Source organism: Aspergillus undulatus, assembly GCF_047715775.1.
Source record: "Aspergillus undulatus strain CBS 261.88 unplaced genomic scaffold BDV17scaffold_106, whole genome shotgun sequence".
In the NCBI taxonomy this organism is placed as follows: Eukaryota; Fungi; Ascomycota; class Eurotiomycetes; order Eurotiales; family Aspergillaceae; genus Aspergillus; species Aspergillus undulatus.
This window is the reverse complement of record NW_027396710.1, coordinates 19291-44767: the sequence shown is the minus strand read 5'-3', so window position 1 is coordinate 44767 and position 25477 is coordinate 19291. Positions and strand designations below refer to the sequence as shown.

Sequence of the window (25477 nt, the reverse complement as noted above, 5' to 3'; positions counted from 1 at the left end):
AGGGTCCTACGAGCTGAAAACGAGCGGAAAGTGAAGAAAAGAGCAAGGAGACGTACTACTCTAGGTAATAATACCCTTTTAACTGTACAGGAAGGTCAGGATCGTCTTCAGCAGCTGGAACCACAAGTTGAGGGGGGGGTTCAAGAACAGGTTTATCTACCTTCCCAGCGTGCTCCTCCACGCTGCAGTGGCTGCAGGACTATAGGACATACTATTAGAGGCTGTATTAATAAGTAGCTTTATAAATATGATAGATATTAAAGGAAATATTTAGATTTAAGAGTGTTATTAGCTGAAAAGTTTTAAAGAGTGGTGAAAAGGCGCGGTTCGCCCGTAAGCGCGGTTCGCCCGTGGATTACGTTAAGATAACTAGCTTACTAATATATGACTAAGCGAGGTCGAGCCCCTAGAAGCAGGCGGTACCGGAGGGCAGTATGCTCCGACATCTAGTGACAGTCACATGACCTGATCTCTCCGACAGTTAATAGAGAGCACTCGCTGCACTCACTCCAGAGTCACTCCCTCCTCATCACAACGCCATCATGCTGCGTACAGCTGTTGACTCAGTCACTGCCAGTCCTCGAAGCAACCAACCGTCGCTACAACACCATCCGTTATATACGCAATGGATCGGTAAGCGACTCCCAACACCAACACCGCATTCTGAGCGCCGTCTGACGCTCTAAACAGAATCCGGCAGACCCCGTAACGCCATTTGCTCTGAATGCCGCAAGCCCAATGATCTCCTTCCCTGTGCATCCTGCTGTAGGTCGTACCACAGATCATGCCTGTCGCCCGTGAGTGTGTCTGCACAATCTGTGCCATTCCAGTGCCCAGCATGCTGCTCCGGAAAATGGAATTCCTCGCGAGCCCCATCCAACAACAACAATCCCCGGTCAACATCTGAATATTTCGCATCTGGGGCTGCCAAACATCTACAGTGCGACCAAGGAGACTCGGAGTCCTGCCGAGCCAATGGACGCGCGAGGCTTGACACAAGCAACGCCGCACGAAATGCAGGCCGAGTCCGCTGCCGACGGTTCTGTGGCACCTTTGGAGCTGGAAGCCTTTGACCCTAGCATACTGACGATGGCTCGAGAATTTCTCCGTAGCCAAGGCGGCTTTCCCGAGTCGCAGGATTTCTCGCCGGATTTCTTGCTGAAACTGGGTTCCATGATGACCGAATTGGAACTTCAACGTGAGCGCGTTCAGGAGCTGGTCGCTGAGAATGGACAATTGCGGCAGGACAATGCGAATATACGGACATATTTGGACTCCAATTTAGCGACCGGTAGGCCGGCTGTTCCTCAGGGAAGCGACTTGTCATTCATTCGGCGCCCGTCCCCTGATACGACCGGGAAAACGTGGGATCGAATCGTGATGGACCTGATTTAAGCACCCAATTTCTCGGTAATGGCCCCCAAACTGTCGGCGGCTAGACCCCTTTGAACTGCCACCGTCATATTAAACAAGATCGGTTACCAACGGCAGGCTGGACCTGTGTTGTATAGTCAATAGCCGCCGGCTCACGAAGGAAGGTGAATTGTGGCTTCACGCTGGGATTTAAACCTGGCCTTTCACGGTTGAGCTCCTTGCCTATCACCGGCATCCGAGCCAATCACATTTGGATGGCTGCACCTACTTCAGATTATCACTGGCGATCATTCATCGTCCTTACCCCATGGGACGATCCCCCTCATTTCGATCTCTCGATGTAACATGCTTGTTTTGCGGGCGCGTGGAGTTCTTTGTGTTTTATATTTCCGTCACCGCGTCCCGATAGTCGAGTCGACGGAATGCGACATTCTTTTCTCCCCACCGCGAGTTTGAGGCAACCGAAAACGCAATTGCGAAACTGAACAGCATTCGCTACGCCACTGTGCGCTGATTGCTTGTTGAAATCAGTCTTGTTGCCATGCTCGGACTTTTGCGGCAGCAGGGCCCAGCGGTGGTCACCGGTCTGCTGCTTTGTGCCCCCTCCGTATGCGCGCAAAGCAACCGACAGCCCGATTTTGACGTCTTGGATTTCATTGATCCCTTTATTGGCACTGAGAATGGAGGTGGACTTTGCATCTACCAAAACTATAGAGAGTGGGCATTGACTAATCGCGATCGTAGGACACTCATTTGCTGGCGCGACTCTGCCGTTTGGTACGTCTACTGGCTGACTGCGCTACCATTGCTAACTCGCGCCAAAAGGAATGGCCAAAGCAGTCGCTGATACCAAGGGCGAGAACCAGGGCGGATTCGCATATGATACAACACATGTTACTGGGTTTTCCCACACTCATGATTCCGGCACCGGCGGTGTACGCTCCCTTTTCCTATGCTGGTCTCGGTGATGCTAATAAATGATCAGGCATCTTCCATGGGAAACTTCCCGATATTCGCCCACCCAAATTGTCCGGACGACGACCTAGCCAAGTGTAGCTGGGAATTATCAGACAGGGCAGTCGAGTGGAAGCGCGACTCTCCAAAGGCGAGGCCTGGCTATTTCAGCATATCGCTCGAAAATGGTGCAAACGCCGAAATGACCGTCACCAACCATTCTGCCTTGTACCGCTTTGGCTTTTCTGAAGCGACTGGAAACCTCAGCCCGGTGATTCTGCTAGATATTATTGATCTTCCAGAGACCCGAAATCACGGTGATGCCTCTGTCGACCCAGAAACTGGCCGGTTGACCGGCAGTGGAAATTTCAATCCGAGCTTTGGCATTGGCACCTATGATCTCCACGTCTGTGTTGACTTCAAAGGAGCCCAGATCCGGGATACTGGATCGTGGGACGGTGATGGTCCGGACACCGTCAAAACCACTGTATCGGTCAGCTCTGGCTCATCTTCCGGTGGTACATTCGTTAGGTTCAATTCCGTTGCCACAGATGGCACGATTACCGCCCGGGTTGGCATTAGCTTCATCAGTGTTGACCAAGCCTGCTCCAACGGCGAAAGAGAGCAACCCGATTTTGACTTTGAAGGTACCGTGACGGCGGCCGAAACTGCGTGGAGGAGCAAAATGGATGTCATCGCCGTGGATGCCACCGATGTGTCGACAGAGCTCCAGACCGTTTTCTGGAGTAGTGCGTATCGCGCAATGATCAGTCCGCAGGACTATACGGGCGAGAACCCGCTCTGGGAGAGCGATGAACCCTACTATGACAGCTTTTACTGGTAAGATCAGTCAATCCGCTTGACGATAAAGCTTACCATCCGCAGCATATGGGATTCTTTCCGCGGCATTCACCAACTGCTCACTCTGATCGATCCAATCTCCCAATCGAGGATGATTCGTAGCTTGGTAGACACTTACCGGCATGAGGGCTATCTACCGGATTGTCGCATGTCCCTGTGCAAGGGGTGGACCCAGGGAGGTTCCAATGCCGATGTACTAATTGCCGAAGCTTATCTAAAAGGTGTTGCCGACGTCGACTGGGATACGGCGTACGAGGCGATCGTCAAAGACGCGGAGGTCGAACCTCAGAACTGGAACGTCGAAGGGCGCGGTGGGCTCGAGAGTTGGAAGAAGCTTGGGTATATCCCCAAGAACGACATTGACGCCGGCACAGAGGGTCTTCGAACGCGCAGTGTTTCCCGAACCGTCGAGTATGCGTACAATGATTTCTGTATCGCGTTGATGGCAGATAAGCTAGGTCACGCTGATGATCGTGACAAATACTTCAAGCGCTCCGGCAACTGGAAGAACGTGTACAAGGCAAATCAGACATCGTCAATCGATGGAGTTGATACTGGTTTCACCGGCTTTCTTCAGCCTCGTCTCGCCGACGGGACATGGGACTACCAGGACCCGATTTTCTGCAGCCCTCTTCTTGAGTTTACCTCCTGCTATCTGAACGCTGATGGTCATGAGACTTATGAAGGAAGCACCTGGCTTTACACCTTGTATGTATCCCCTATTCTCTGGCTCGGGCGACGTTAACCCTTCTAGCTTCGTCCCGCAAGACATGGCCGCACTGATCAAGACCTTGGGAGGACCCGAGAAATTCGTCTCTCGACTGTCCTTCCTACACGACTCCGGCATTCTCTACCTCGGCGACGAGCAAGCCTTCTTAACCGTTTTCCAATTCCACTACGCCGGTCGGCCTGCCATCGCATCCAAGCGAGCACACTCCTACATCCCATCTCAGTTTAATACAACCACTGGTGGTATTCCTGGCAACGACGACAGCGGAGCGATGGGTTCGTTTGCTGTTTTCAGCATGCTAGGACTCTTCCCTGTGCACGGGCAGGACGTCTATCTTATTACTGCACCCTTCTTCAAGGAGATCAGTATCCGCAACAATGTAACAGGCAAAATAGCCACAATTCGGAACACCAACTTCGATTCGAGCTACAGGACGATTTACATCCAGAGCGCAACGCGCGATGGGGAGCCGTGGACCAAGAACTGGATTGGGCACGACTTCTTCGCAGAGGGCGGGGTGCTGGAGTTGGAATTGGGGCCGGAGGAGAGCGACTGGGGGACGAGAATTGAAGACTTGCCGCCAAGTTTGTCGGAGTATGAGTGAGGTTCTTCTTTTGGTGTCTTTGGTGTCTTGGTGTAGGATCTGACGTATGCGTTGGCCGGAGCAAGTCCGGCTGGCCAACCTGAGTCGCGGAGACCCTGAGCGAGTGGGGGTTGGGGGTCGCTTTATATAATGAGGCCCCCGCACGAGCTCCTTCAAGTCTTTTACTCTCTTTTACCCCGTAACCTGACCTACCCCATACTCAATAGACTCCATAGACCCGTTAGACCTCCATCTGCATAGAATGGCCCTCGCCCGCAGACTCGCGATCCTCCCCGGCGGCCTCGGTATTCCATCTCCCCATCGCAATCCATACACAACTACTAACCTTGCAAAAAAGGCGGCCTAGGCTCCAGCATCGGCAAGAAACTCCTCAGCCAAGGCGCCCGCCTCGCCATCCTGTACGCCCCCTTCGAAGCCTCCCGCCGCGACGAGCTCCTGCACGCCGGGTACGCCGACAGGCCCAATCCCAATTCTAATAAAGAAGACATCTGCACATTCGAATGCGACATCACCTCGCCCGACTCGGTAAAGAATGCATTCAACTCCCTAAACGCCGAAATGGCAACCACAAATCCAACGCAGGATTCCGACCGCGCATTCCCCTCCATCCTCATAAACACAGCAGGCTACGTTTCTCTAAGCGACATGCACCTCACTCCACCCAGCGAAACCCTAAAACACCTCACGACAAACGTTTTCGGACCGATGCTCTGCGCACAGGCATTCGCGAACTTATACTTTGACGCGAAACAAATCGCAGGTCCATCCGCGCCACCAGGACGCATCGTCAACCTCGCTTCGCAAGCCGCGCATGTAGCGCTCCATCAACACGGGGCGTATTGTGCCTCCAAGGCTGCAGTTCTCGGACTCACGCGGTGCATGGCGAGCGAGTGGGGACCGAAAGGCATCACGGCCAATACGGTGAGTCCGACGGCGGCGTGGACGGAGTTGGGGAGGAAGGCTTGGGGGGCGCCCGGGGTGAAGGAGGATCTTTTCAGTAAGATTCCGGTTGGACGGGCGGCGTTGCCGGAGGAGGTTGCGGATGCGGTCGCGTTCCTGTGCCAGGATTCCAGTGCGATGGTTAATGGGGCGGATATTAAGGTTGATGGGGGGTATACGATTCGGTAACTATAGTGCCATATACCAGGACCATGTATTAGGATGTTATGTGGAACGGCTTGAGCCAAATGGTGAAACGAATCGGTTTATGACCTTGTCTTCCTCTTGTAGTGCCGGTTTCCCTGGATCAAGAAGTACACGATAAACCCCCAGTTACTTCTCTACCTCATGCCGACTGCCCTCCCCCGAGGATCCAATAGACCGCAATTGAATTTCTGCTATTTTCCGCGAAGGAACGTACCCTCCCCCATGCCTCTCGCTGCCGCCCTCCCTTGTCCCGTTAGCGACCCCAGACTCAGGACGAGCTACTTGCGGCACATAACTCCCGCCATGGCTTTCACCGCGGTAGTGTAGATGCGGCATGGTGGTGACGCGGTTCGGCCGCTCGAGATAGGGCTGGGCAGCCGCCGGCTCGCTCGTCTTCAAAGGGCTAGTATGAGGATGGTGGCCGCCCCCGTGTGGTTTGCTGCTTGTGGTTTTGTTTTCTGTGCTTGTAGAGCAGTTTTGGTGTGCCTCTTGACTTTTCGCATGACTAATCTGACATCCTGAGGGTTCATTTGACCTTTCGTTTATTTGGTCTGTTGTTGATCGCCTTGTAAAATGGAAGGAAAAGGCTTGCTTCAGACGAAGCGACGGAACATAACCGCCGCCGTGCTTTTCAGGTGGAGTCATCTTGCATGAGGAAGGGGAATGCGAATAGGGAGGAGGAGAATACGAGGTCAAAATGTCAGAGCCTCTTGAACCTTGAATGACAAGGGAAGGGCTTAGTGGCGGCCGTCGTGCTCAGCCTCGTTTAGTTCAGCCTTGCCTTGTCTTGGACTTGATGATCCCTGCAGCCGCACGCTCGGGTTTTTAAGGGGCGGAATTAGCTGACGAACTCCTTCCCCTCCTCACGTCCAACGGAACAATGGAGCATGTTTTTAATGATCCTGCTGTGCTAGGGGCATATGCCGGTGGGGATATCCTTCTCGAGGACACGGAAGTCCACGTTCTTGACTGGCTGGACGGCCTCGAGTACCCCTTCGCTAGATCTCTGCCTGTCGAGCAACTCGTCCACTCTACGCCCATTTTCAGGATCATGTATGGGTCTTTGGCGCTTGAATGTTGAGAGCTACTGCTGACGGCCACCTAGCAGCTTCCCCGACCGTAACGGGCCGGAAACCCCGTTAACAAAGGGCCTGCTATGGCTTGTGCGGCATTATTCTATCCCAACTGCCCTGCTCGAGGGGGAAATTCGCTCTGTGACTCACTCGTTTGGCTCCCTTGACACGGCTGATGGGTATCGATGTGCGTATTTTTGCAGCTACGTAGTTGCGAGTAACAGAAAAGCTAATTCTTCCCAGGCTGCTGGTTCAACTACCTGTGCAAGAACGTCACAGTCGCCGAGGTCCCCGGTTCAGGACCTATCGTCGCAGGTCCAGTAACGGGGTTGCATAACAGACAGAGCGACTATACATGGATCCGATCAGCATTTTTTCTGCGGTGGTGCTTGCGTCCAAGCAAGGCGCCCAATGTGACGTTGATATGCTTCGGGGAGAACATGGCGATGTCTCGCCTCCAGCGCCTCTCCTACAAGGCTGTTAAAGAGGGGATTGTACACGATCCTGTTAGCCTCTTTGTGGTAGTTCTTCACGAGTTATCCGGGTGGATGGACAAAACGGTGTGGAAACTGTCGAGCGTGTTTGGGCCCATTGAATTCGTACGTTTTGAACAAATGGTCAAGTGCTGTTCCTCTGACGACAGAACAGAGGGCACTCGATTTAGATCGCGACCGGGAATCATTCACTGGTTTGCATAATATATCGAAGCAGATGATATTTCTCCAGGAGAGCTCGGATGCTGCTCTCGAAACGATAAAGAACCTCACCGAATACCATGCTGGGCTTTCCCCAAGTGGCACTGAGAAGGAGAGAGCTGCTGTTCGCACAACGCGTACAGCTATCACGCAGGTAGAGACAGAGTTTCAAACCGTCAGGCTGCGTCTGAGGAGCCTGGATAGACGAATGCAGAACGTGATCTCCTTGGTAAGCGGCTATGCCCCTTTGTATCTGAACAAGCACATTGACTCGTCGCTATCCTCTAGTCATTCCACTTGGTCACGCAAGAGGGCAATGAGTTTCTCCGGGTTGACAGCAAGACTATGGCAACAATTGCCTTTGTGACCTTGATCTTCCTACCAATCACCACCGTCTCGGTGAGTCCCCATTGTACCAACGCTATTCCGCGAGTATGATGACTGACGCGTGCAGACCATTTTTGGCAGCCAGTTCTTCAACACAGCCCAGGATAATGCGTCGATTGAGGTGTCCAAAGACTTTTGGATCTTCTGGGTAATATCAATTCCACTAACCTTGGCGGTCTTGCTGGGATGGTCACTGTGGCAAAGGAGAGGCGTCGTCGGAGACCATGCTGCCTGGAGGCGAGCACTCTGATCCTTCCTTGCCCGACGGGATGGTGCAATTTGTGGCACGAAGGATGGCGAATGGGTCGCTTCAAGAGAAGCTTTGTATTGGCCAGGCTGAATTAGAATACGAGCTTGGACTCAGTGGCACGTCTTCGGTGTCATCGCCACCCCTGTAGGGCAATCAAACGGGGAGACAAAGCACCCCGTAGCCCGTAGCCTCAGCCCTCTATGGAGCTCTCGGCATGCATATCCAGGTCACTAGTAGCGTAGATCACTATCAAGCCATTCCATGCAAAGTTAGTTCGGGGAGGCTGACGCGGGAGAATACGAACTGCAAGTGCGGCGTTGCGCCTCGTGACGCGAAATGCCAGGGGAAGACACTGATCCGGACATGGTGAGTTCATGGAGGGCAAGAGATGAGGCTCTTTGATTTTTTTTTTTTTTTTTTCGCAAGTCATTAGGGCTGTCCATCCCTTGCCGGAGTTCACCGTCGTCGTCGACTGCCACCCTCACTTGAAGAAGGCTCTTATTGCAAATCTCTCCACGGATTATAAGAAGATCTCTTCGGCAACGAACGGCCGCAACTTCCAGGCTAGAACGAGATAGTCACGCGAGCAAGGCGCGACGTGCTCCGGATAAGTTCCCATAATGGCGACATCCACTGAACACCAGAACAGTCTGTCTGGTCATTTCGCGCCCTCTCAGTGCTCCAGCCATACTGTCCAGAACGGGAGTGATATCGCATCAAAGGTAACAACACTGACCACCGGATACTCAAGATCTAACCAAGTTCTTTCCTCCAGTACCACCACGAATCGACATCCCGAACCCACCGTTCTCAAGCTGCCGCACCTCCTACTTGGTCCGCCAACCGTACGACACAGACAAACGACATTGCTTCTCCCTGGGCTCCTTTCGCTTCTCCCTGGACTACTCGAGAGGATCCTTACGTTGACAACCCCGGCTTGAACTACGCCGACCGTAAGGCATACAAACACCGAGACGTTCTCAGCCGCATATGGACGGGTCCTGAAGATGATCGGTACCTAAGTTCAACTGACGGTCGTCTGCGAAAGCTCGTCGTCCAAGCAACCGAGGGCGTGCGGCGCGGCCCGAGAAACAGTACGTGGTCCCGAAGGAAGATCCGCAGTGTCACTCCCATTCAGCTTCGTGTGGTATACTGGTTGCTCAAAGACAAGATTGAGGGAAGAGGAGATGTGACGCTGGAGCTATGCTTGAAATGGGTTCCTGGCTGTCTCGCGATCTTGGCTTTGGTGAGTATATATCTATCATCGAGGTTCAGGGCTAATACATACGTAGCTGTTTATTCCTGCAGACCTGGGTGGTGAGGTCCGGAACAACGGTCTCTACGAGCAGTTCAAATACCATTACTGGGGATACTCGTACATTCCAAGCAATCCCAGCGAAGCCGCTCATGGCTCAACTTTGGCTCTGACATCGGCACAAGAAGTCAGTGGAATTGCTGACCGACCGCTCCGACCGAGATATCTGTGCTTCCTGTCAGAGGAGGGAGTTATCGAGATCAAAAGTGTTAGCGACTGGGAGGATGAGCATGGTCGTGAAGCCGTCTTGCAGTACATCTTCATCTCCTATACATCTGCCCAGTTTCACGGCCCTAAGGACTGGGATGAGCTTCACGCAATCGCCGCAGCTGCTGCTCAGAGAGCAGGAGTTTCCGCGTACTGGATCTCATGCAGCTGTATGCCAGATCCCGACCAAGTGACCGAGGATGTCTATCGGATTAGCGACATCGTTCGTGGAGCGCATTCCCTGGCAATCGTGGTAGGCCCTCCGGTTACTGACCCAACTTCGACCCCGAACATGAAGTCGATGCTGCAGCACTGGGGACAGCGAATTTGGACGTTCCCCGAAGTCCTTCTCAGCCCTACTGATATTCCCATTGCCATCTACACTCGAGGTGGAGATATCAACCACCCTCGATACCTGCCAAAGCGCAACTTTCCCGCCGAGGCCTGGGCTGACGCGCCGATTTCAAGACAACTGGTCGATCACTACGAGGGCTCTGTCATACTGAGTCCCCTTGAATTGGTCACTCTCGCACTGCAATGTCTCAGCACTCGAGCAGACAACACTACAGCCTTCCTTCCCGGTGATTTGACATACGTACTCATGGGGCTACTCCGCCGCAGACCGCGCGCAAACTCTCAGAACTCAGCCTTTCAGGAATTCTGTCGCCTCTCTCTAGCAAACGATAGCAACCGCCTTCTCGAACGTCTCATCTGTCTTCTTCCACGAAACCTCAACAGCCCCTGGCACCAGATTGACGATGTCTGGAGTCGCAGCCTATGGGATATCTCACCACTCTGCCAAGTTGATGGTGTCGGTGAGAACGATACCGTAATGCTAGGAGGGGGCTTTGCAGCGCCTATCCGCTGGAAGTCATTTACTCCAGTCAACCTCCTACTCCGAAACACGCTGAAACGAATGGTGGCCCGGTTCGCTGTTCGCAGTATCCCGGCAGCGCTTGCCATAGGTGCATTCTTTCTCGGGCAGAGCAAGTCGCAGGGAGGTGCGTTTGCGCCCTTCACCGCGCTCGGCTGGGTCCTCATGGGTCCCGCTATAATAGCCGTGCTCTTCTCACCGATCCTTTTGGCGAATCTATACTCGGGCAAACCATGGCGTGCCCAGCCCTGGCTCTTCGGGTTCGAAGGCTATATGGACATTGGTGAGATTGAAACACACATATTCGGGACGAACCTCCATCGCCTGAAATGGGGCCCATACTCGAGTCCGCTCTCTCGTCACAGGGACGTGGACGGGGAATGCATCGGTGTCGACCCGACCACAGACCCAGTCGTCCAAGGAATGATAGCTCAGTCTCAGGTCTCAAACGCTGCTTACGGGGAAGAAAAGGTCTTTACCCTTGTTGACACGAATCTCATGACTGTCATGATGTTCACTGCCGTCCGGCCTCCCGTTGCCCTCGTGCTGTGCGGTAGTGAAGGTGGCATGCAGCGGGGTCTACTTTGCTCTTACGACTGGAAGAGCCAGACCCTGTATAGAGAGAGTGTTCTACGCATTGACACAATGGCTCTGGAGCGTATGTCTAGAGTCGACCGCTTTCGGCTGGGACTGAAGAGGCCACTTGCGGAGACTGTTAGGGTTTATTCTGATCAGGCATATGTTTAGCCAGGATCAATCCTGGCTTCCTGTAGGATATGGAATATTACTGGAATGACTGGCGCTTTTTCTTGTTCATAATTAAGCCTATTAATGTCTAATGACCTGTTTCTGCTCGTCATCTTCATGGATCCATGGATCTCAGTGTCACCTTCCGAAATCGCGCTCACAGGGGCCAGCGGGAAACGTTCGACTCAAATGAGACACTCAATAAGCAGGCGTAACAAGCAGGGAAAGAAGCTGCTGTCTCCATTGTGCCTTCCCTTGAGACTGAGAGGCCATGAAAGCTGTGGAGTAAAACTTTTCGATCTTTCTTGGAGGTCTAATTCACTTCCCGTTCTCCTTCTCAGGGACCTTAAGGGTGTGGATATTACCCTGATCTTTTTCTTCCAGAAAACCCCGTGTTCGATCCCTAAATGCCGCTGTTCTATGACTGTTTTTGAGCCCCTTTGGTGATTGTTGCACCGATGATGCAGTCCTCCATCTGGTCTCGTGTGCTTGCCTCGAATCTTCCCATCGACGTTGCCTCTCTGTCTCCGCTTGGATAGCTGCTTCCCGTTCGTTCTCAGGCAAAAAATCGAGTTTCGTCTTACTAACTCTCTTTGAACCATCTCGGGACCAAAGGCATCGGGCGAAGTTACTATCGTGATGGTCAGTCAATGCTGTCAATTCTGTTAGGCAACGCTTACTATCTTCCAAATACCCGTCCTCCAAGACATCCAAAGCGTCACTATATGTTGCAGAGCTGCAAGAGCCCCTCCTCCGAATTGGTGTCGAGAAAGTATTCGCCGTGTTCCGTGAACACATTCAAGTCGAACAGGTAGTCCTTGCTCAGGATAACATCCACGCAGACATCATCCAGCACATGGAAGTCGCATCGAACTGTTTTTTGGCCGACTTTCCGTGGCATATCTCGTAAAACACCAATAGTCCAATCGGTGGTTCCATCTGCGAACTCGACCTCATGCCAGTTCTCGAAATCTCGAGCAATCGTCAATCCAATCTTCCGAGCTGCTGTAAGATGACCGTTAAGACGTCCCCACAAGCGCTGTTTCTCCTGGCCTAGAATCCTTAACCTCAATCGCCTCGGCAACTCAACTAGTTTCAATATAATGCGGCCCTTGCATTTGGTGAGTGTCTTCGTCATCTTCAGGAAATGGTTTCCTAGGACGAGATCGTGAACGCCGCCCGGGAGGATCCAACAGTTAAGAACGTGTGCCCTTTTCCCCCGAGGAACCTCCATGGGACCTCTACCATTCCAGGAGATTGAACACGATTGTTGTTGGCGAGATTTACCTGCTTTTGTGTTCCGGTAACAGGGCGTAGACTAAGATCAGAGGCTATTTCTTGTGATATGAAGCACATGTCTGCACCACTGTCAGGCAGGGCTTCCACCGGGATCCCATTCACATTTCCCTCCAGGTAGTATTATCTCGAGGCAGAGGAAAGGCCCAAATATTTGCCTGTGTTCTTTTGGGAGCATGGTACGATTGAGCAGAGAGCGGATAGCCAAAAGTCAGGTCCCCTCGATACCTTTGGTGCGCCCATACTGATATCTCGTGCCTGCCTCCGCTTGCCGGTGTCGGGAGATAGATAGCGCCTGATCCAGACAACGAGACTTTTACCTATCGCAAGTTCAACGAGCTCGCTACTCGGTCTCTGCGTTATCTTCAGGCTGAACTACTTGTTCTCGAAAGGAAACTCGACGAGCTGGATAGGAATGACGCAAACAGCAAGGACATGGTCTTGAGGGATGCCATCAGGGCATGGGAGACGCTGACGCAGAGGTATCAAAATAACAATGAAAAAGGGCGAGTCCGCATGGACTTGACTGTGAAGGTGCGTGAGAAAATGAAGGAGTATCGTGCCTCTGCAGTCTGTTGGCATTACCTATTATTTGCTGACTGTTGGTCAGATGAGGCGCTCTTATTACAAAGTGAGATTGCGAAGCTGAAGAGGTCCAACGACCGTGTCACTGATGTCTACAAACCAAGGAACCCTACCCAGGCCTTGCGGAGAGCCAAAGACACTTCTAGATGCTCCGTGGGACCTCGTTGCACTTAATACGTCGCCGGAGACTGGCTATCTGTCCTTCGTCTTGAGACGCCACTGCCCAGCGAATGCAAGCGCTCCCATTCCTGAGCTCGCAGATACATGCTAATATCCCACGGAAAGAACCGTCCCGTGATGGTCTTTGGCGCATAGGGCTGTACGATGAAAGGTCAATCTCCATCGCAGTTTCCACCATCAGCTGGTAGCTGCGATACTCTTAGTTGGCTCTAGCACGAGTCTCTACTTTGTGAATGACAATGCTTCTCAGCTCGTCATGGCTGCCGCTTTCACAGCTGCATTTGTGCTCAGCGTTGGCTTGATTACGAACGCACGTCGAGCTGATATTTTCGCGACTACTGCAGCGTAAGTCATGTTGTAGTTAAGTAATAATAACTTATGCTGTTAGTATTTAGCGCTATTGATATATTTGAGGTATAGTACAGAGTTATTATAAATTAAGGCTTCCTGGAGTCAGTACTAGTACTGCTGAGGTTATACAATCACATTAAGGACAGACTAGTTCCTAATAGTATGAGTTACCTTTGGTGCAAGTCGGATGACTTTCACATCTTCTGATAATTGCCGTCCCAGATACACTTTATGTTCCGAGGTCGTAGTTAAAGAGCTGTGGTTCCTCTTTCAACAACTGAATTAGACTATAAAAGTTGCCTAAATCCTGTATCAGGGGTGTATTATCGAGGTGTTATCACCATATAGTCTTCTTCAAGAGCCCTTCTGACTGCGTTCGGCGCATATTTGCCTGAATTCCATGTATATAGTCCATATGTTTGCATCCATCAACGAGTGAATGTGCAAGCGTGCTTGGGGGAATGAGAAGCCTAAAGACCTGAAGAAAGAAACAAGTTTCGTTGACTCCCTATCCATAAACCAGTCTCTCGCCGTCCGTACAGTAATAGACCAAGGCCAGATGCTAGAAGCTTCACAAAGGAGTAAATTAATAAACCCCATGAAAAAGACACAAAAAAATGCCAAGTGATATATAAGAATGCAAGAAGAAGGATAAAGTACCCCAAGGGAACCAATTTATCCAGTCTGCCTGTCCAGGGACAACCTGCCAAAACCAAAACCAAATCCCAAACCTATCAGTTCCTAAATCTCCTGGGTGATGCCCCCCCTACCCAACTCCAACACCCTAACACGGACATGAGCAAGATGGAATACCTCAACCGTCCATTCCCCATCCTCCTCATCTACTGCGAATGCCACGACGCATTTCTGCAGGAAACCTTATCCTTTGAGCTTCTTGTGTTATGGCAGGGAAGACATGGAATAGCTCTTCGAGACGCCATAGCAGATTTCACCTTCCGATGCTACAGGATTGGAATCCGCAAGTCGGGGGTGAGACCGTTGGATGTCCGATTGCGATACTCACCGATGCGGATAACGCTGCTGAGGCTCCTTGAGAGATTGTGCGAGTGTATTGACCGCTGTATTGATTGTGTGATTAGCTGTCGGGATAGCGGTGGGGCAGAGATGGGAAGTGAGGATGCTGCGGAGGTGATCAAGGCTTTGAGAGACATTCATGAGAGGTTCGATGCATTAATTACGTATTTTATGGGATTCAGGTGGAGATTGGAGATGACGAGGAGCGGAGACTTCTCTCTACTGCTATTGTTCAGGGAATTCGTGAGTTTGGTGAGGAGGTTAGACAGGACGTTTGAATTGAAGTTTTACGCCCCAGAAAGAGAATAATAAGGGTATTAAAGTAGCCGTGATCCGGCTTGAATCTCTATAATCCTACCTTGGTCTCGAATATATTCCTTTTCTTTCTAATCATTTGTGATCGACAGCCTGAAGTTTCAATCATCTACCGAGACTCAGTCCATGCTCGTTAGGCTTACTCGACGAGCTTTGCGATTGCATTGTGGCTCTTGGACTACCAGATTGAACCGCTGGTACTGTCGTTTGAGAGGCTCTTAGGCAAGAAGCACAAGATACAAATTCGAATTGAAGAACTGACATTTTCCTATAAATTTCATACACCAAAACCCATACATATAAACATCCCGGACTCATCTATACAAACCAACCCCTCCCATTCCCATTTACCCAGCACCTAAACCCCCGAATCATGCTGCTCAACATTATACTCCTCATCATACCCATTCCAAAGATTACAAGTATGCTCCAAATACTCCCCATCATAAGTCCTCCCAATCTCATCATACCTCTCCACAAACTGCAAGGCAAAGCCCTCAGTCGTATGCCACCCAATATGACAATGCATGAGCCAAGCACCGGGGTTATCCGTCTCCCACGCCATAACCAAGTACCCATTCCCCGGTAGAACAGCAGTATCACGTCTTGGCGGATTACTCGTATTAATGCTCCCGTTCCACGGATTCGTCCCCTGGGCGAGAACGAAGAAGTCATGACCGTGGAGATGGATCGGGTGCGAGGCAACAAAGGTCGTGTTCACGATTAAGTAGACCCATTTATCAGCGTCGGGCAGTTCAATCACAGCGCTAGAATTCGCCCACATCGTTTCGCCGCGCTCAATCTGGAGCAGCGTCGGGTCTTCCCAGAAGACTTCCATTGTCGTGCTGTTGAGGAACCACCGGAAGAGATTGTCGCTGTTTGTGCCGAGTTCGGCGAACGTGTTGTCTTGCCAGTCTGGGGGTTGCACGGTGCGCGGGACTTTGGGGATGAGGCTTTCGTATGGCTCGTCGGGGCATCCGTCGTCGAAGGGCCAGGCTGTAGTGGTGGGCTCCGTGGGTTCGTCGCTGTAGTGGAAGATGCCGCGGATGTCGTCGGGGAATTCGATGTCTGAGCAGGCTTGTTGGGGGATTGAGCGGAGCCAGAAGGAGTCTGCTACGGAAGATTGGTCGGTATTGATGATTACGTCGTAGCGTTGGCCTGGGGCTGTTAGACATTTTTTTTCCATTTCAAGGGGGGACACGATATATCCAGGAGGACTCACCCATGGAAATATCAACGAAGGTAGTGGTGTAAGGCTCAATAGGGACAAGGTCCATGGCAATAACGGTAAGCGTGTGGTTGTCGATCATGAACTTGTAATGGGTATCGAGGGCACCATTGATCAGTCGAAGCCGGTACGAGGTGTCGGCTTCAACTTTCATCGTGAACCGCTCGCCCGTCTGCTCTTCGCCCTGGCCATAGACATTGGTACCGTTGATCAAAGAGTTGTTCAGCACGGGAGGTCCACTAATCTGAGCTGGCCAGAACAGCTCATCGGCCGTCTGATGAGGCCAGTCGTTTAGGAAGAGAGTCCCGGCGTCAATATCATAGTTTGCTGTTGCAGGACCATTGATGATGAGCCCACCGGCAATACCATCCCAGGCCTGCAGGGCCATGTGCGAGTGATACCATGACGTACCGTACTGCTGGGCACGCCAGCGGTAGGTATACTCGTGCTCCGGTGTAATAGGACATTGGGTGATCGAGACGACTCCATCGTCTTGGCAGGTATTCTGCTGACGGATGCCATGCCAGTGGATACTTGTCCCGTTGAGGGTCTCGTGGAGGTAGTTCTTCACATGGATGACGACCCAATCGCCCCAGTCAGCATAAAGGGTTGGGCCGGGGATAGTCCCGTTGATGGCCATTGCGGGACGCGGCCAGCCATCTGGGGATGCGGTAATCTCGTCGATTTCGAGCCAATATTCCCGCGTGACGCCAGTGTCGGGGATTATGTCGTGGTAGTTTGTGTTGATGTCGTAGTTGCACCAGCTTTGTCTGTCGCCTGGGATGTTGCCGGCACAGGGGGTTCCGGTGGGGGTTGAGGTAGGTGAGGTGGACGATGTCTTTGTCGGGGTTGGAATGATAGCAGTGCTTGAGCTGGTCTTGGTTGGTTTGGGTCTGCCCCCTCCATGACCACCGTTGCCTCCAGGTCGTCCGGCTACCTCGACCTCTTGTCTCCGTTCAAGCAAGGAGAAGTCGTGAGGATCATAGTCATGACTAAAGACCCAGGAGGCAGATGCACAGAGGGCATATAACAAAAATAATAAGGACGAAAGCAACATGGTGCCGGTGTAACGAATGAATAATTGTCGGTTTTGAACCCAGTAACCTGCTGCTGGGATTAGTATAAGTAGATCTAATCGATACTTCAACAACATACGAGGATGACGGTGACTTATACTACAGCCTCAGAGTAGCTTCTCCTAGTTCAAGGCGCACCTGCACCCCTCCAGCTGTACCATGCCACTGCATTCCTTAATCGTCTCCTCACGTTATCCAAATCCAGTATCCCATGCGCTCAGGGCAACCAGGCGTCCAGAGATAGAACACGAAGCGCGCCGCTAGTTACTCACCAACAAGCATGATTCTCTGCTCGACGTTCTAATTCTGTACTCTACCCCCGGGCTGCCTGCATGGTACATCCAGGGCTCCAAGTCACACCGACTCCCTGTCCATGTCTACATGTGCGTCTCGACCAACCACCACCCCAGCATTTTACAGCCCGCCTCATCGGGAGATCGAGATATCAGCTCGTACAGGGAATATACACTACTGCTTCGGTCATCCGACAAGGCTGTACCGGATTGCTGAACGAATGAGTATAATGAGCCTGAGCCCCCCAAGCTAATCGACCCAATCGGCGAGAAGGCAGACGACCCGGCCGACGGGGCTGAATTTACGAACGAGCTAAACGAACATCTTAGAAACACGGTATCGGTATGTCATACATGTCTTAGATGTTAGTGCGATGCGATGCGATGCCAACTCGGCGCGCCCTACCCAGACAATGACACTGACAAGGTTAGGTAGCCCTAGGCCATCAGGGATGACGATGACGCATGAGGGTCAGCGCGTGGTACTTGCAGGCTACTAAATTGGCGCGGCTCATCGATGTCATTGATTGCGCTTAGGGTCGGAGAATTATTGGCCGTGTCTCTGCGGACCCAAAAAGCAAGCAACTCGTGTTTGACTGTTCGGTGGTTCCTTCTCGTGTTGGTGGAAAGTCGAGACTCGACTTGACCGGGGATGCATGCACAATGCGGGTGGCAAAGGGAAGAAGGAGGGGCGGGGCGCTCAGGCCTTTGCCTTTGTTTGCTCCGGGATGTTTATGAAAGGATGATAGAGTAAGATGTCAGGAGTGAAGGGCTGACCAATTTGAATGAGGACTTCTGCCTGCCAATGTCAGGGCGTCTGAGAGGCAGCCACTCGAGGGCTGGGCACGACATCATATATCGTAATCTTCTTCCGCCTGTACGAGGTACTTCATCTCGGAGGAACTACTAGTACTTGCCTACAGGCTACGTTCCCCCTTTGCATTCGGCGATAGAACCTCAGCGTCGAATTTCTCTGCTTCTGGTATCAAGCCTGATAGTGAGGGTCGTACCATCATGTTCGCACAGTCTCTCCTTCTCTTCGCAGTCTCCTGCGCTGCGGTTTTTAGCGATGCTCATCCTCTTGAAGAGCGTCAGGGGCCTGCAATCGCAGATGCTTTCAACATCTACGCCTATGGCGAGGGGATAAGCGGGCTTCCTATCTTCTACGCAGACGGTAACTGTTCCCTTTGAACTAAGGAGTCCCCTATAACACTAACACTCTGCAGGAGCCGCACAACTCGGCGACCCATCCCTCTCGACGGCCGAAGTCGTCCAGGACGTCTACTGTAAGTCGAGTCAAGTTGGGACCCCTTCTACCTGAACATCCCACTAAACGGACTAACAACAAAGTCACCGTCTCCGAAACCTCCCCAAACACCTGGATCGCGCACCCCAACCGCACAGTCTCCGGCTTCGCGGAAGCCCCCTTCGAGTCAGTCGTCTTCACTCTCCCGCCCGCAGATGCGTCTGGCGAGAATGTCTCGTTCGAGGCGCCGTCAAGCAGCCTCCTCTCGACAAATGAGGCAACCGCGTTCGACGTCTACGGGAACTATGTCCTGCTCAGCGGCGGGAGGACGGGAAACTTCTATGCCGTTTCGACTGATACCCAGGGCGTCTGGGGGTTGGTTTGGAGTGCGGAATCGTCGCAGGATGTGGCGGTTACGTTGAGGACTATTGCGCCTGCTACGGAGGCTGTTCTCTAGATTCTCCTTTTAAACTGATTTTTTTTTGGCCTTGGAGTTGTACTTTTGTTTGGAGGGGAGGGCAGCGGAATGTATTGGTGAGGTTGGTGAGATGGAGGCGTGTACTAGGTAGTGTTAGCTGTCTGTAACTATAAAGTTGTTAGCTGTTGCAGTCGAGTACCCCAGACCCAACATCACAATCCATCCTTTCATTATCCCTCAGTCCCAAACATTCTTCACGAAGCGATAGGTCATATCCTGCAGGTCTCGTCTCAAATCCTTTCATTAGTTTCTTTTTCCACCGCGGGGTTTTTGCACAAAAGGGATGGCCTTGCAGCCTGAAGTGAGCGGGCGAAGCCAGCATTGGCGCGCTTAGGGCATTGGAGCTCTCCCTAGTCTGCATGTGGCGCCCAATGTTCTGGGTCTGGCGATGGATGCCAATGCTTACCTTGTCGGTACTTCGAGTCCGTAGTCTACTTTCTATTATGTTAGGATAGAACATTAGCAAGCCGGGTTATCTGAGCGATTGGATAGTGGTAGTTGTTAGTATTAAGGGCTACTGTACGGAGCTCTGGTGTACAGAAGCACAGTAAGACTGTAAGGCAACCCCAAACAACCGAACAGATCCGAACAGAACACGACCGGAAATACAAGTGACAGGTCATCTTATCCTAATTCCGATATGTTCTCCAGGTGATACCACATACAGGATCACCAACGGTCTGTGTCACCAGCTGAGACGCTTATCGAGATCCTCGATTAATTAAATTGCTTCGTCTGACGTCCAAGTCTGGGAATGAGTCCACGTCTTCGATAAGGTAAGCTCTCGTGTTCGAGGCCATCTGGTCCAGTCCAGTTCTTTCAAGTGAAATGGACGAGTTTCAGCCGCCTTCGTCTGTTTCCGGCCAAGCACAGGCCAAACATACCCTACGGCGAATCGATCGCGTCCACGAGTCTGACAGGATCTTGGTGTGCTTATTGAAGCTGAGACATGCTTGTCTGTTGACCGCTTGCTCCAGCACCTAGCTATCTATTAGTCAATCATAATACTCGTCCTATTACATACAACAAACTATCCAAAGAATATTTACAGCAGTCAGTAATGCCATATCCAACTACTCAGACATGGGAACGTTCCTCCCATCCCTCGCCGCCTCAACAGCAAGCTTAACTATTTCAGCTTCCCTCGAGATAAAAACGCTATGACACGTATCAAAGTCATGGGTCTTCAAGTTAACGCCCTGCTCTTTGGCTTTCCTCATCATGATATCCTGATAAGCCCTCGGAACACCGTAGTCCTTTTGCGTAGCCACATACGTCCGCGGGACAGCCCTCGGCAGCCCAAAGGCCGCGCCCTCAGTTACGGGGGTCGTCAGCGCACTCCGCGGGAATCGGACCAGCGTCGTCAGTGCCTCATCGATCTCCTCCTGGGGAACTGACTCGTCCCCGCCGAAGAACATTAAACCGGGGTCAAGCGGGAAGGTCAAGGCGCTCCCGTCGTCGGCAGTCTCCACATACTGGTCGAAGATCCGATCGAGACCTGCCTCGAGCACAATGTCCCAGACGGATGTTGCGGGGGGAAGAAAGTACGCGCAGAGGTAGAGGAGGTGGATGACGCCCCCAGCTCCAGGTTGAGGACCAGAGCCAGAACCAGTTGGAAGGATGAGGATGGGGATAAGCCAAGCCCTGCACTGCCTCGGATCCGACGGCCCCGCCGTACGAGTGCATAACCATCAGGAGGCGCTCGCCCGCGGCCACAAGGGACGAGGCTAATTCACGGACTGCATTGATGTCATCGTGAAGCGATGTCTTTGGTTGGAGCGACTTGGTGCAGCTCGGAAGTAAGGGGCAGTGGACGGAGAATCCCTGCGCCTGGAGGGCGGCGATGAAGCTGGCGTAGTTTGCGGGGGTGTGCCACGCGCCGTGAACGAGGATGATTGTTGGGAGAGACATTTTCCTGAATTGGTATGCGATCTGTATTGCGATCAATCGAGATCCGTTGGTTCTTGCTTTTGCGAGTAGAAACCGGAAGTTTGGAGAGAAAAGCAAGGGGATCCCAGCATTCGGCTGTTAGCGCGCGCGTCGTTGCCTGACGCTGACAGCTAGGATTTAACATCTTATTGGAGGGGGCCAGTCAGCCCCAGACAGAATCTTAGACGCTTGCTGATGCTAGGGCTAGTGGCCTCCGCAATCCTGTGGGTACCTGATGGACCGTGACTGTACTCCAAATCAGGCTGCATAATCCCCCGAGACTTGTCCGCCACGGCGGTTAGGCATATTAGATGTACCACATTGGCAATGTCTATTCTGGACGAAGCATGACTCGAGCCCGAGGCTCGAGACTCGCCTGTCTCAGCTGGTTGCGATCCTCAGAGTCCTGGCCCCCCTTGGTTCTGGCCCCATGTCCTAGTCGGCGGCAAGGAACGGATCGTTCTCATCGATCTTGGGTCATCCGATCTCATCGGGCGCCATCTTTCGCTCAGACCTCTTGACTGGGATCGTGTTGTTTTCCCTATCGCGGACTCCTGGACATGGCCGAGCACATGGTGCTGGGGTATGCATTGCAACTGCGGAGTAAACTTTGGAACTCTGCTTGAACAAGACTGCCTGGTCAGAGGCTACTTTTGGCTGCTGCAACAGTTGCCGTACGGGACGCCAACTGTCAAGTTTAGTGAGTATGGACTTGGGGTTTAACAGGGATGATGAACGGGCAGCATCTGGTGCTGAGGACGGCAGTGATGCCTATGGCTTCGTCATGCTGGATGGTCCTGAAGGATCCATTGATAACAGTTTCGCTGAGACCCAGACGGTTGTGCGCCGCTCAGCCACGATTCCCAAAGTGAAGAGGTCAGTGTTGACCACCAACCAACCCCTCTTGGGTTCGGTCTTCGACCACCACGAGGAGACCATTTATGTCTATTGCAACTATCCCGCCGGCTCTCGGGGATGTGACCGAATCTTCATCGATGGTGCAGAGGATAATGTCATCCGTCTACCGCACCATGTCGGCGAAGGCCCATTTGCCAGAATTGTGTCCATGCAGCTAGCCCACGACGAGTATCAGCTTCCAGATCACCATGTCGAGCACCGCCGCTCCAAGCGAAATAACAATCCGGTATATGAGGTCAAGATCGATTATGACTTCCACAAGATTATACCGAAACGTGCCGACGAACCGGTTAACATTCGGGTAGACTATACTAACCTACTCGGCTACTGGGACGAGATGACGAATTCTCCGACTAGCCGCATGAAACGTGGTATGGGTGAGGATGGCCTGACCCATGCCAAGTGGAAAAGCCGTGTTCAGCGAACAGCATCGCGGGATCAGAGCCTTCGGAAACGGTCGGAGAAACCTGTCGAGATAAAGACTGCATTTGATACGACGAGTGCTCATGATTCTCATGTCGACAAGTGCTGGTGGGGTGCTTTTAAGGGCTGGTTGGCGAAACTGGTATGTTATTCCATCCGCCGTCCGAGAGGAGAATAACACAGTAACCATTTTAGACGACTGTCACCAAGTCCGAGCTCGGGGTTATTCCGCTTGGCTGGGCACGAAGAATCAATCTCTTCAGCGCCTAATGGGGTTGTCCGGCCACCACTGTCAGAGCGGATTTGAGTCTCGATCTGTGGAAGCTAACTTCCAAATGGATGCCACATATGCATACTATCTCTCGGCGACCTTCATTCCACCTGGAAAACCGGACGCATTTGCCTACTTTGGCATGCAACCCACTGCCTATCTAGGGCTACACCTTGAAGGGAACGCCGTCTTCCAAATGAAGTCTCAACGAAACCGGATCATTGATGCGCTGACTTACCCAGGCTTAGCCGTCAAGGGCATCGCAGCTGTAGGACCGACTCTTGATGTCTATGGACAGGTGAAACTTTTGTCGCTTCTCTGACACCTAAACTTTGCTAACACGGTGAGCAGATCAAGGGAAAGATCACACTTCATGGTGAGGCTGATGCAGGAGCCACCCTATCCTTTGGCAAGGCAGAGGTTTACTGGCCTCAAAATGACGACTCCAAGGCCGAGTACGAGAAGCTCCTGGGTTTGGAAAGCGATACCCGATCACCCGCTCCATACTCGGTCGAGCCTGTCCTCCGGGCAGGAGTCGCGGTAGACGCTCAACTAGACATCATAGTGACCCCCGAAGCGAATGTCGGCATCAAAATCGGTGGTGGCAAGCTTGTGGGCGCAGCCACGCTGATGGACGCACAATTGACTGGATACGTGGAGGGGGATCTCCTCTTCAAGGCACATGCTGACTATAACACCGATGACAACCAGATCAACTATCTGTTTGGTGCATATCTTAAGTACAACCTCGGATACAAAGCAACGGCTCAAATTCTCAACTTCATCGATTCGGCTTTGAGCCCCCGAAAGGCCTATCCCTCGCCACGCTCTATAGAGTACCGGGGAAAACGACACTTCGTCGCTCGACTTGGCTCTCTCATGCGTCGAGCTGACCCAATGGATGTCGATCCTCCGCAGTTCACCAAGAAACTGTCATGCCCCAAGGGAAGCTCTGGGAACGTTCAGATGCTTGAGCTTCGTAGTATGTTGTCCCCTCTTCTCTATTGACTTGTACACTGACATATATGTGATACAGTAAGCTGCGCCAAACTCCAAGATATCAGTGAGAAACACGTCACCGATGGCACCAGCGTGCGTGTCACCGGTCTTGTACCCCAATCATGAATATTCCTGATAATGATCGCTTGGAGGTATTCACTTTTTCAAATAATAAAGACAGGGCAGAAGAACGATACGACGACCAGTGTCCTGGTGGAACGTGTGTCGCTGCCAATAAGATCTTAAACGATAACGTAGGCAAGACCGGAAGCAGATCCAAACTAACACTACAGTGCGACGGATTTCCATGAAAGTCATCGGAGCAGGGAGGAAAATACATGGACGAACTTGGTCCTGGCCTCCGAACCCGAACCTGCGTCCCTGGATATCAGAACAACTGGCACGGTCAATGTTTTAGTCAATCCTTCTTGCGAAGATACAGACCTCACTCCATGACTGCGGGTAGGAGGCAACCGTGACTAATCGGTAATAGAACTGATGGGCCAAATGCAATCCAACTGGAAAAGGTTGGAGCCAGAGCCGGATACAAAGAACCCCCAAGGCGACTACTGGGTTCCATGGTCGGCCTCCGGTGAGCGTTCTATCACTTTATCAATTAGTGTGTGATGCTTGTCATTTTTTTAGCCTGGGTCTCGCCAGGGGAGCATGGACCGAAAGGATCCAAATACTTGCAGCGTGAGAAGGAATATCCTACCAAGCAGCCACCCCCAGATGGAATGCCAACGCGGGTAGGTATACTCCAGTATTTGTTTGAACAATAGGTTTCCGGAGCTGATCGCCGGTCAAACTAGAAAAACGACAGGATGTCCTGGGTGTTCAAACGCGACTACGTAACTTCGTGGCTCTCCCAAGGCAGTTACTCTAGCAGCGATTGGTGGGATGCGACGAGCTGGAATTATGCCAACAGGGCCAAGTACGGGCCAAACTCCGGAGGGGCCGACAGTGTTATCTGCGCTGTCAAACAATTTCGGCCAGAACGACGTATGCAGGTACCCGAAGGTGAAGATAGATTCGAAGGGTACGGAAACGGAGTGGAATGGCTACTGCTACACCCCAGCATCGAGTGCGAAAAAACTATGATTTCGCTGAGCGAGGAAGCTACGCTCCGTGCAGAGTGGAATTCACAGCCCCAAGTTCATCAAGGGGGCACCATCAAGCGCGAATGGATCATTACGAGTAGGTTGCCCTCTGCGTTTCCGAGCCTGGTTTGTGGACTAACCTTCCTGGCAGATGTGACTTCTTTCGATATCTGGCTAGACGAGTTGGCTGAGGTGTACGGTGCCAGGAATTAAGTACTCTTCTGCGCCCACACTGGTGCCTGGTAGGCAAACAAAGAGCGGGTTAAATAGCTGTCACTCTCCGTTAGGACATAAAAAAAAGCTCTTTCACTTCACTGCCCACTCCTTCCTTCCTCCATCCTTCCCTTGTTTCGATGCCAGGGGTCGCCCAGCATGCACACGTCCTCGCTCGGGGGCAAACCCTACTATCCAATTATAAAGTTGAGCGACTCTGTTTAGGAGGTAGATCGGGGTCACGAATTGTAATGTTTTAACGTGCTACGCTGTCTGTGTTAAACACTCGATTTCAGCAATAGTGAAACAGTCACAGAATCTCGA

General features: G+C 52.1%; 11 protein-coding genes across 11 annotated transcripts; 7 read left to right on the top strand and 4 right to left on the bottom strand.

The window, feature by feature from the left end:
• The first annotated feature begins 228 nt into the window (after nucleotides 1-228).
• On the top strand, nucleotides 229-1774 carry BDV17DRAFT_18534 (PHD finger protein). The gene has a single exon (XM_073755017.1). The coding sequence runs from the start codon at nucleotides 976-978 to the stop codon at nucleotides 1393-1395; it is 420 nt and encodes a 139-aa protein (XP_073609986.1). The 5' UTR covers nucleotides 229-975; the 3' UTR covers nucleotides 1396-1774.
• A 141-nt stretch (nucleotides 1775-1915) lies between these two features.
• On the top strand, nucleotides 1916-5651 carry BDV17DRAFT_285658 (glycoside hydrolase family 92 protein; the record flags this gene model as incomplete). The annotated part of the gene is made up of 6 exons (XM_073760754.1): nucleotides 1916-2060; nucleotides 2200-2309; nucleotides 2360-3168; nucleotides 3214-3897; nucleotides 3944-4503; nucleotides 4861-5651. 6 exons carry the CDS (start codon nucleotides 1916-1918, stop codon nucleotides 5649-5651), a joined length of 3099 nt encoding a protein of 1032 aa, XP_073609985.1.
• Nucleotides 5652-5723: 72 nt separating this feature from the next.
• Nucleotides 5724-6464, bottom strand: BDV17DRAFT_18537 (uncharacterized protein). The gene has a single exon (XM_073755019.1). The coding sequence runs from the start codon at nucleotides 6312-6314 to the stop codon at nucleotides 5796-5798; it is 519 nt and encodes a 172-aa protein (XP_073609984.1). The 5' UTR covers nucleotides 6315-6464; the 3' UTR covers nucleotides 5724-5795.
• Nucleotides 6465-6470: 6 nt separating this feature from the next.
• BDV17DRAFT_277947 (uncharacterized protein) lies at nucleotides 6471-8494 on the top strand. The gene is made up of 6 exons (XM_073759479.1): nucleotides 6471-6722; nucleotides 6775-6929; nucleotides 6986-7341; nucleotides 7391-7666; nucleotides 7726-7836; nucleotides 7892-8494. The coding sequence occupies exons 1-6, from the start codon at nucleotides 6550-6552 to the stop codon at nucleotides 8072-8074; spliced, it is 1254 nt and encodes a 417-aa protein (XP_073609983.1). The 5' UTR covers nucleotides 6471-6549; the 3' UTR covers nucleotides 8075-8494.
• A 200-nt stretch (nucleotides 8495-8694) lies between these two features.
• Nucleotides 8695-11217, top strand: BDV17DRAFT_285656 (uncharacterized protein; the record flags this gene model as incomplete). The annotated part of the gene is made up of 4 exons (XM_073760753.1): nucleotides 8695-8796; nucleotides 8850-8919; nucleotides 8986-9320; nucleotides 9367-11217. 4 exons carry the CDS (start codon nucleotides 8695-8697, stop codon nucleotides 11215-11217), a joined length of 2358 nt encoding a protein of 785 aa, XP_073609982.1.
• A 721-nt stretch (nucleotides 11218-11938) lies between these two features.
• On the bottom strand, nucleotides 11939-12355 carry BDV17DRAFT_296643 (uncharacterized protein; the record flags this gene model as incomplete). Its single annotated transcript, XM_073763337.1, has 1 exon — nucleotides 11939-12355. The coding sequence occupies one exon, from the start codon at nucleotides 12353-12355 to the stop codon at nucleotides 11939-11941; it is 417 nt and encodes a 138-aa protein (XP_073609981.1).
• Nucleotides 12356-15258: 2903 nt separating this feature from the next.
• On the bottom strand, nucleotides 15259-17329 carry BDV17DRAFT_277929 (Cupredoxin). Its single transcript, XM_073759478.1, has 2 exons — nucleotides 16202-17329; nucleotides 15259-16137 (listed from the first exon to the last, which is right to left on the bottom strand). Exons 1-2 carry the CDS (start codon nucleotides 17262-17264, stop codon nucleotides 15338-15340), a joined length of 1863 nt encoding a protein of 620 aa, XP_073609980.1. The 5' UTR covers nucleotides 17265-17329; the 3' UTR covers nucleotides 15259-15337.
• Nucleotides 17330-18402: 1073 nt separating this feature from the next.
• On the top strand, nucleotides 18403-19458 carry BDV17DRAFT_277928 (uncharacterized protein). Its single transcript, XM_073759477.1, has 3 exons — nucleotides 18403-18750; nucleotides 18803-18862; nucleotides 18927-19458. The coding sequence occupies exons 1-3, from the start codon at nucleotides 18591-18593 to the stop codon at nucleotides 19277-19279; spliced, it is 573 nt and encodes a 190-aa protein (XP_073609979.1). The 5' UTR covers nucleotides 18403-18590; the 3' UTR covers nucleotides 19280-19458.
• Nucleotides 19459-20224: 766 nt separating this feature from the next.
• On the bottom strand, nucleotides 20225-21211 carry BDV17DRAFT_297271 (alpha/beta hydrolase; the record flags this gene model as incomplete). Its single annotated transcript, XM_073763468.1, has 2 exons — nucleotides 20225-20944; nucleotides 20979-21211. 2 exons carry the CDS (start codon nucleotides 21209-21211, stop codon nucleotides 20374-20376), a joined length of 804 nt encoding a protein of 267 aa, XP_073609978.1. The 3' UTR covers nucleotides 20225-20373.
• A 632-nt stretch (nucleotides 21212-21843) lies between these two features.
• BDV17DRAFT_18493 (uncharacterized protein) lies at nucleotides 21844-22951 on the top strand. Its single transcript, XM_073755008.1, has 2 exons — nucleotides 21844-22712; nucleotides 22766-22951. Exons 1-2 carry the CDS (start codon nucleotides 21936-21938, stop codon nucleotides 22838-22840), a joined length of 852 nt encoding a protein of 283 aa, XP_073609977.1. The 5' UTR covers nucleotides 21844-21935; the 3' UTR covers nucleotides 22841-22951.
• Nucleotides 22906-25153, top strand: BDV17DRAFT_296638 (uncharacterized protein; the record flags this gene model as incomplete). The annotated part of the gene is made up of 8 exons (XM_073763336.1): nucleotides 22906-23139; nucleotides 23193-23823; nucleotides 23878-23951; nucleotides 24018-24060; nucleotides 24334-24432; nucleotides 24486-24589; nucleotides 24653-25037; nucleotides 25092-25153. The coding sequence occupies 8 exons, from the start codon at nucleotides 22906-22908 to the stop codon at nucleotides 25151-25153; spliced, it is 1632 nt and encodes a 543-aa protein (XP_073609976.1).
• Between the last annotated feature and the right edge of the window lie 324 nt (nucleotides 25154-25477).

Excerpts from the sequence above, each read along its gene's own strand:
- BDV17DRAFT_18534 (XM_073755017.1), top strand. The coding sequence starts at position 976 with ATGGACGCGCGAGGCTTGACACAAGCAACGCCGCACGAAATGCAGGCC.
- BDV17DRAFT_18537 (XM_073755019.1), bottom strand. The coding sequence starts at position 6,314 with ATGACTCCACCTGAAAAGCACGGCGGCGGTTATGTTCCGTCGCTTCGT.
- BDV17DRAFT_277947 (XM_073759479.1), top strand. The coding sequence starts at position 6,550 with ATGGAGCATGTTTTTAATGATCCTGCTGTGCTAGGGGCATATGCCGGT. Across the intron at positions 6,930-6,985 it reads CACGGCTGATGGGTATCGAT|GCTGCTGGTTCAACTACCTG; the intron begins GTGCGTATTTTT and ends AATTCTTCCCAG. Across the intron at positions 7,667-7,725 it reads TGCAGAACGTGATCTCCTTG|TCATTCCACTTGGTCACGCA; the intron begins GTAAGCGGCTAT and ends GCTATCCTCTAG.
- BDV17DRAFT_277929 (XM_073759478.1), bottom strand. The coding sequence starts at position 17,264 with ATGTTGCTTTCGTCCTTATTATTTTTGTTATATGCCCTCTGTGCATCT. Across the intron at positions 16,138-16,201 it reads CTTCGTTGATATTTCCATGG|GCCAACGCTACGACGTAATC; the intron begins GTGAGTCCTCCT and ends TAACAGCCCCAG.
- BDV17DRAFT_277928 (XM_073759477.1), top strand. The coding sequence starts at position 18,591 with ATGTTCGCACAGTCTCTCCTTCTCTTCGCAGTCTCCTGCGCTGCGGTT. Across the intron at positions 18,751-18,802 it reads TCCTATCTTCTACGCAGACG|GAGCCGCACAACTCGGCGAC; the intron begins GTAACTGTTCCC and ends AACACTCTGCAG. Across the intron at positions 18,863-18,926 it reads AGTCGTCCAGGACGTCTACT|TCACCGTCTCCGAAACCTCC; the intron begins GTAAGTCGAGTC and ends CTAACAACAAAG.
- BDV17DRAFT_18493 (XM_073755008.1), top strand. The coding sequence starts at position 21,936 with ATGGACTTGGGGTTTAACAGGGATGATGAACGGGCAGCATCTGGTGCT. Across the intron at positions 22,713-22,765 it reads AGGGCTGGTTGGCGAAACTG|ACGACTGTCACCAAGTCCGA; the intron begins GTATGTTATTCC and ends TAACCATTTTAG.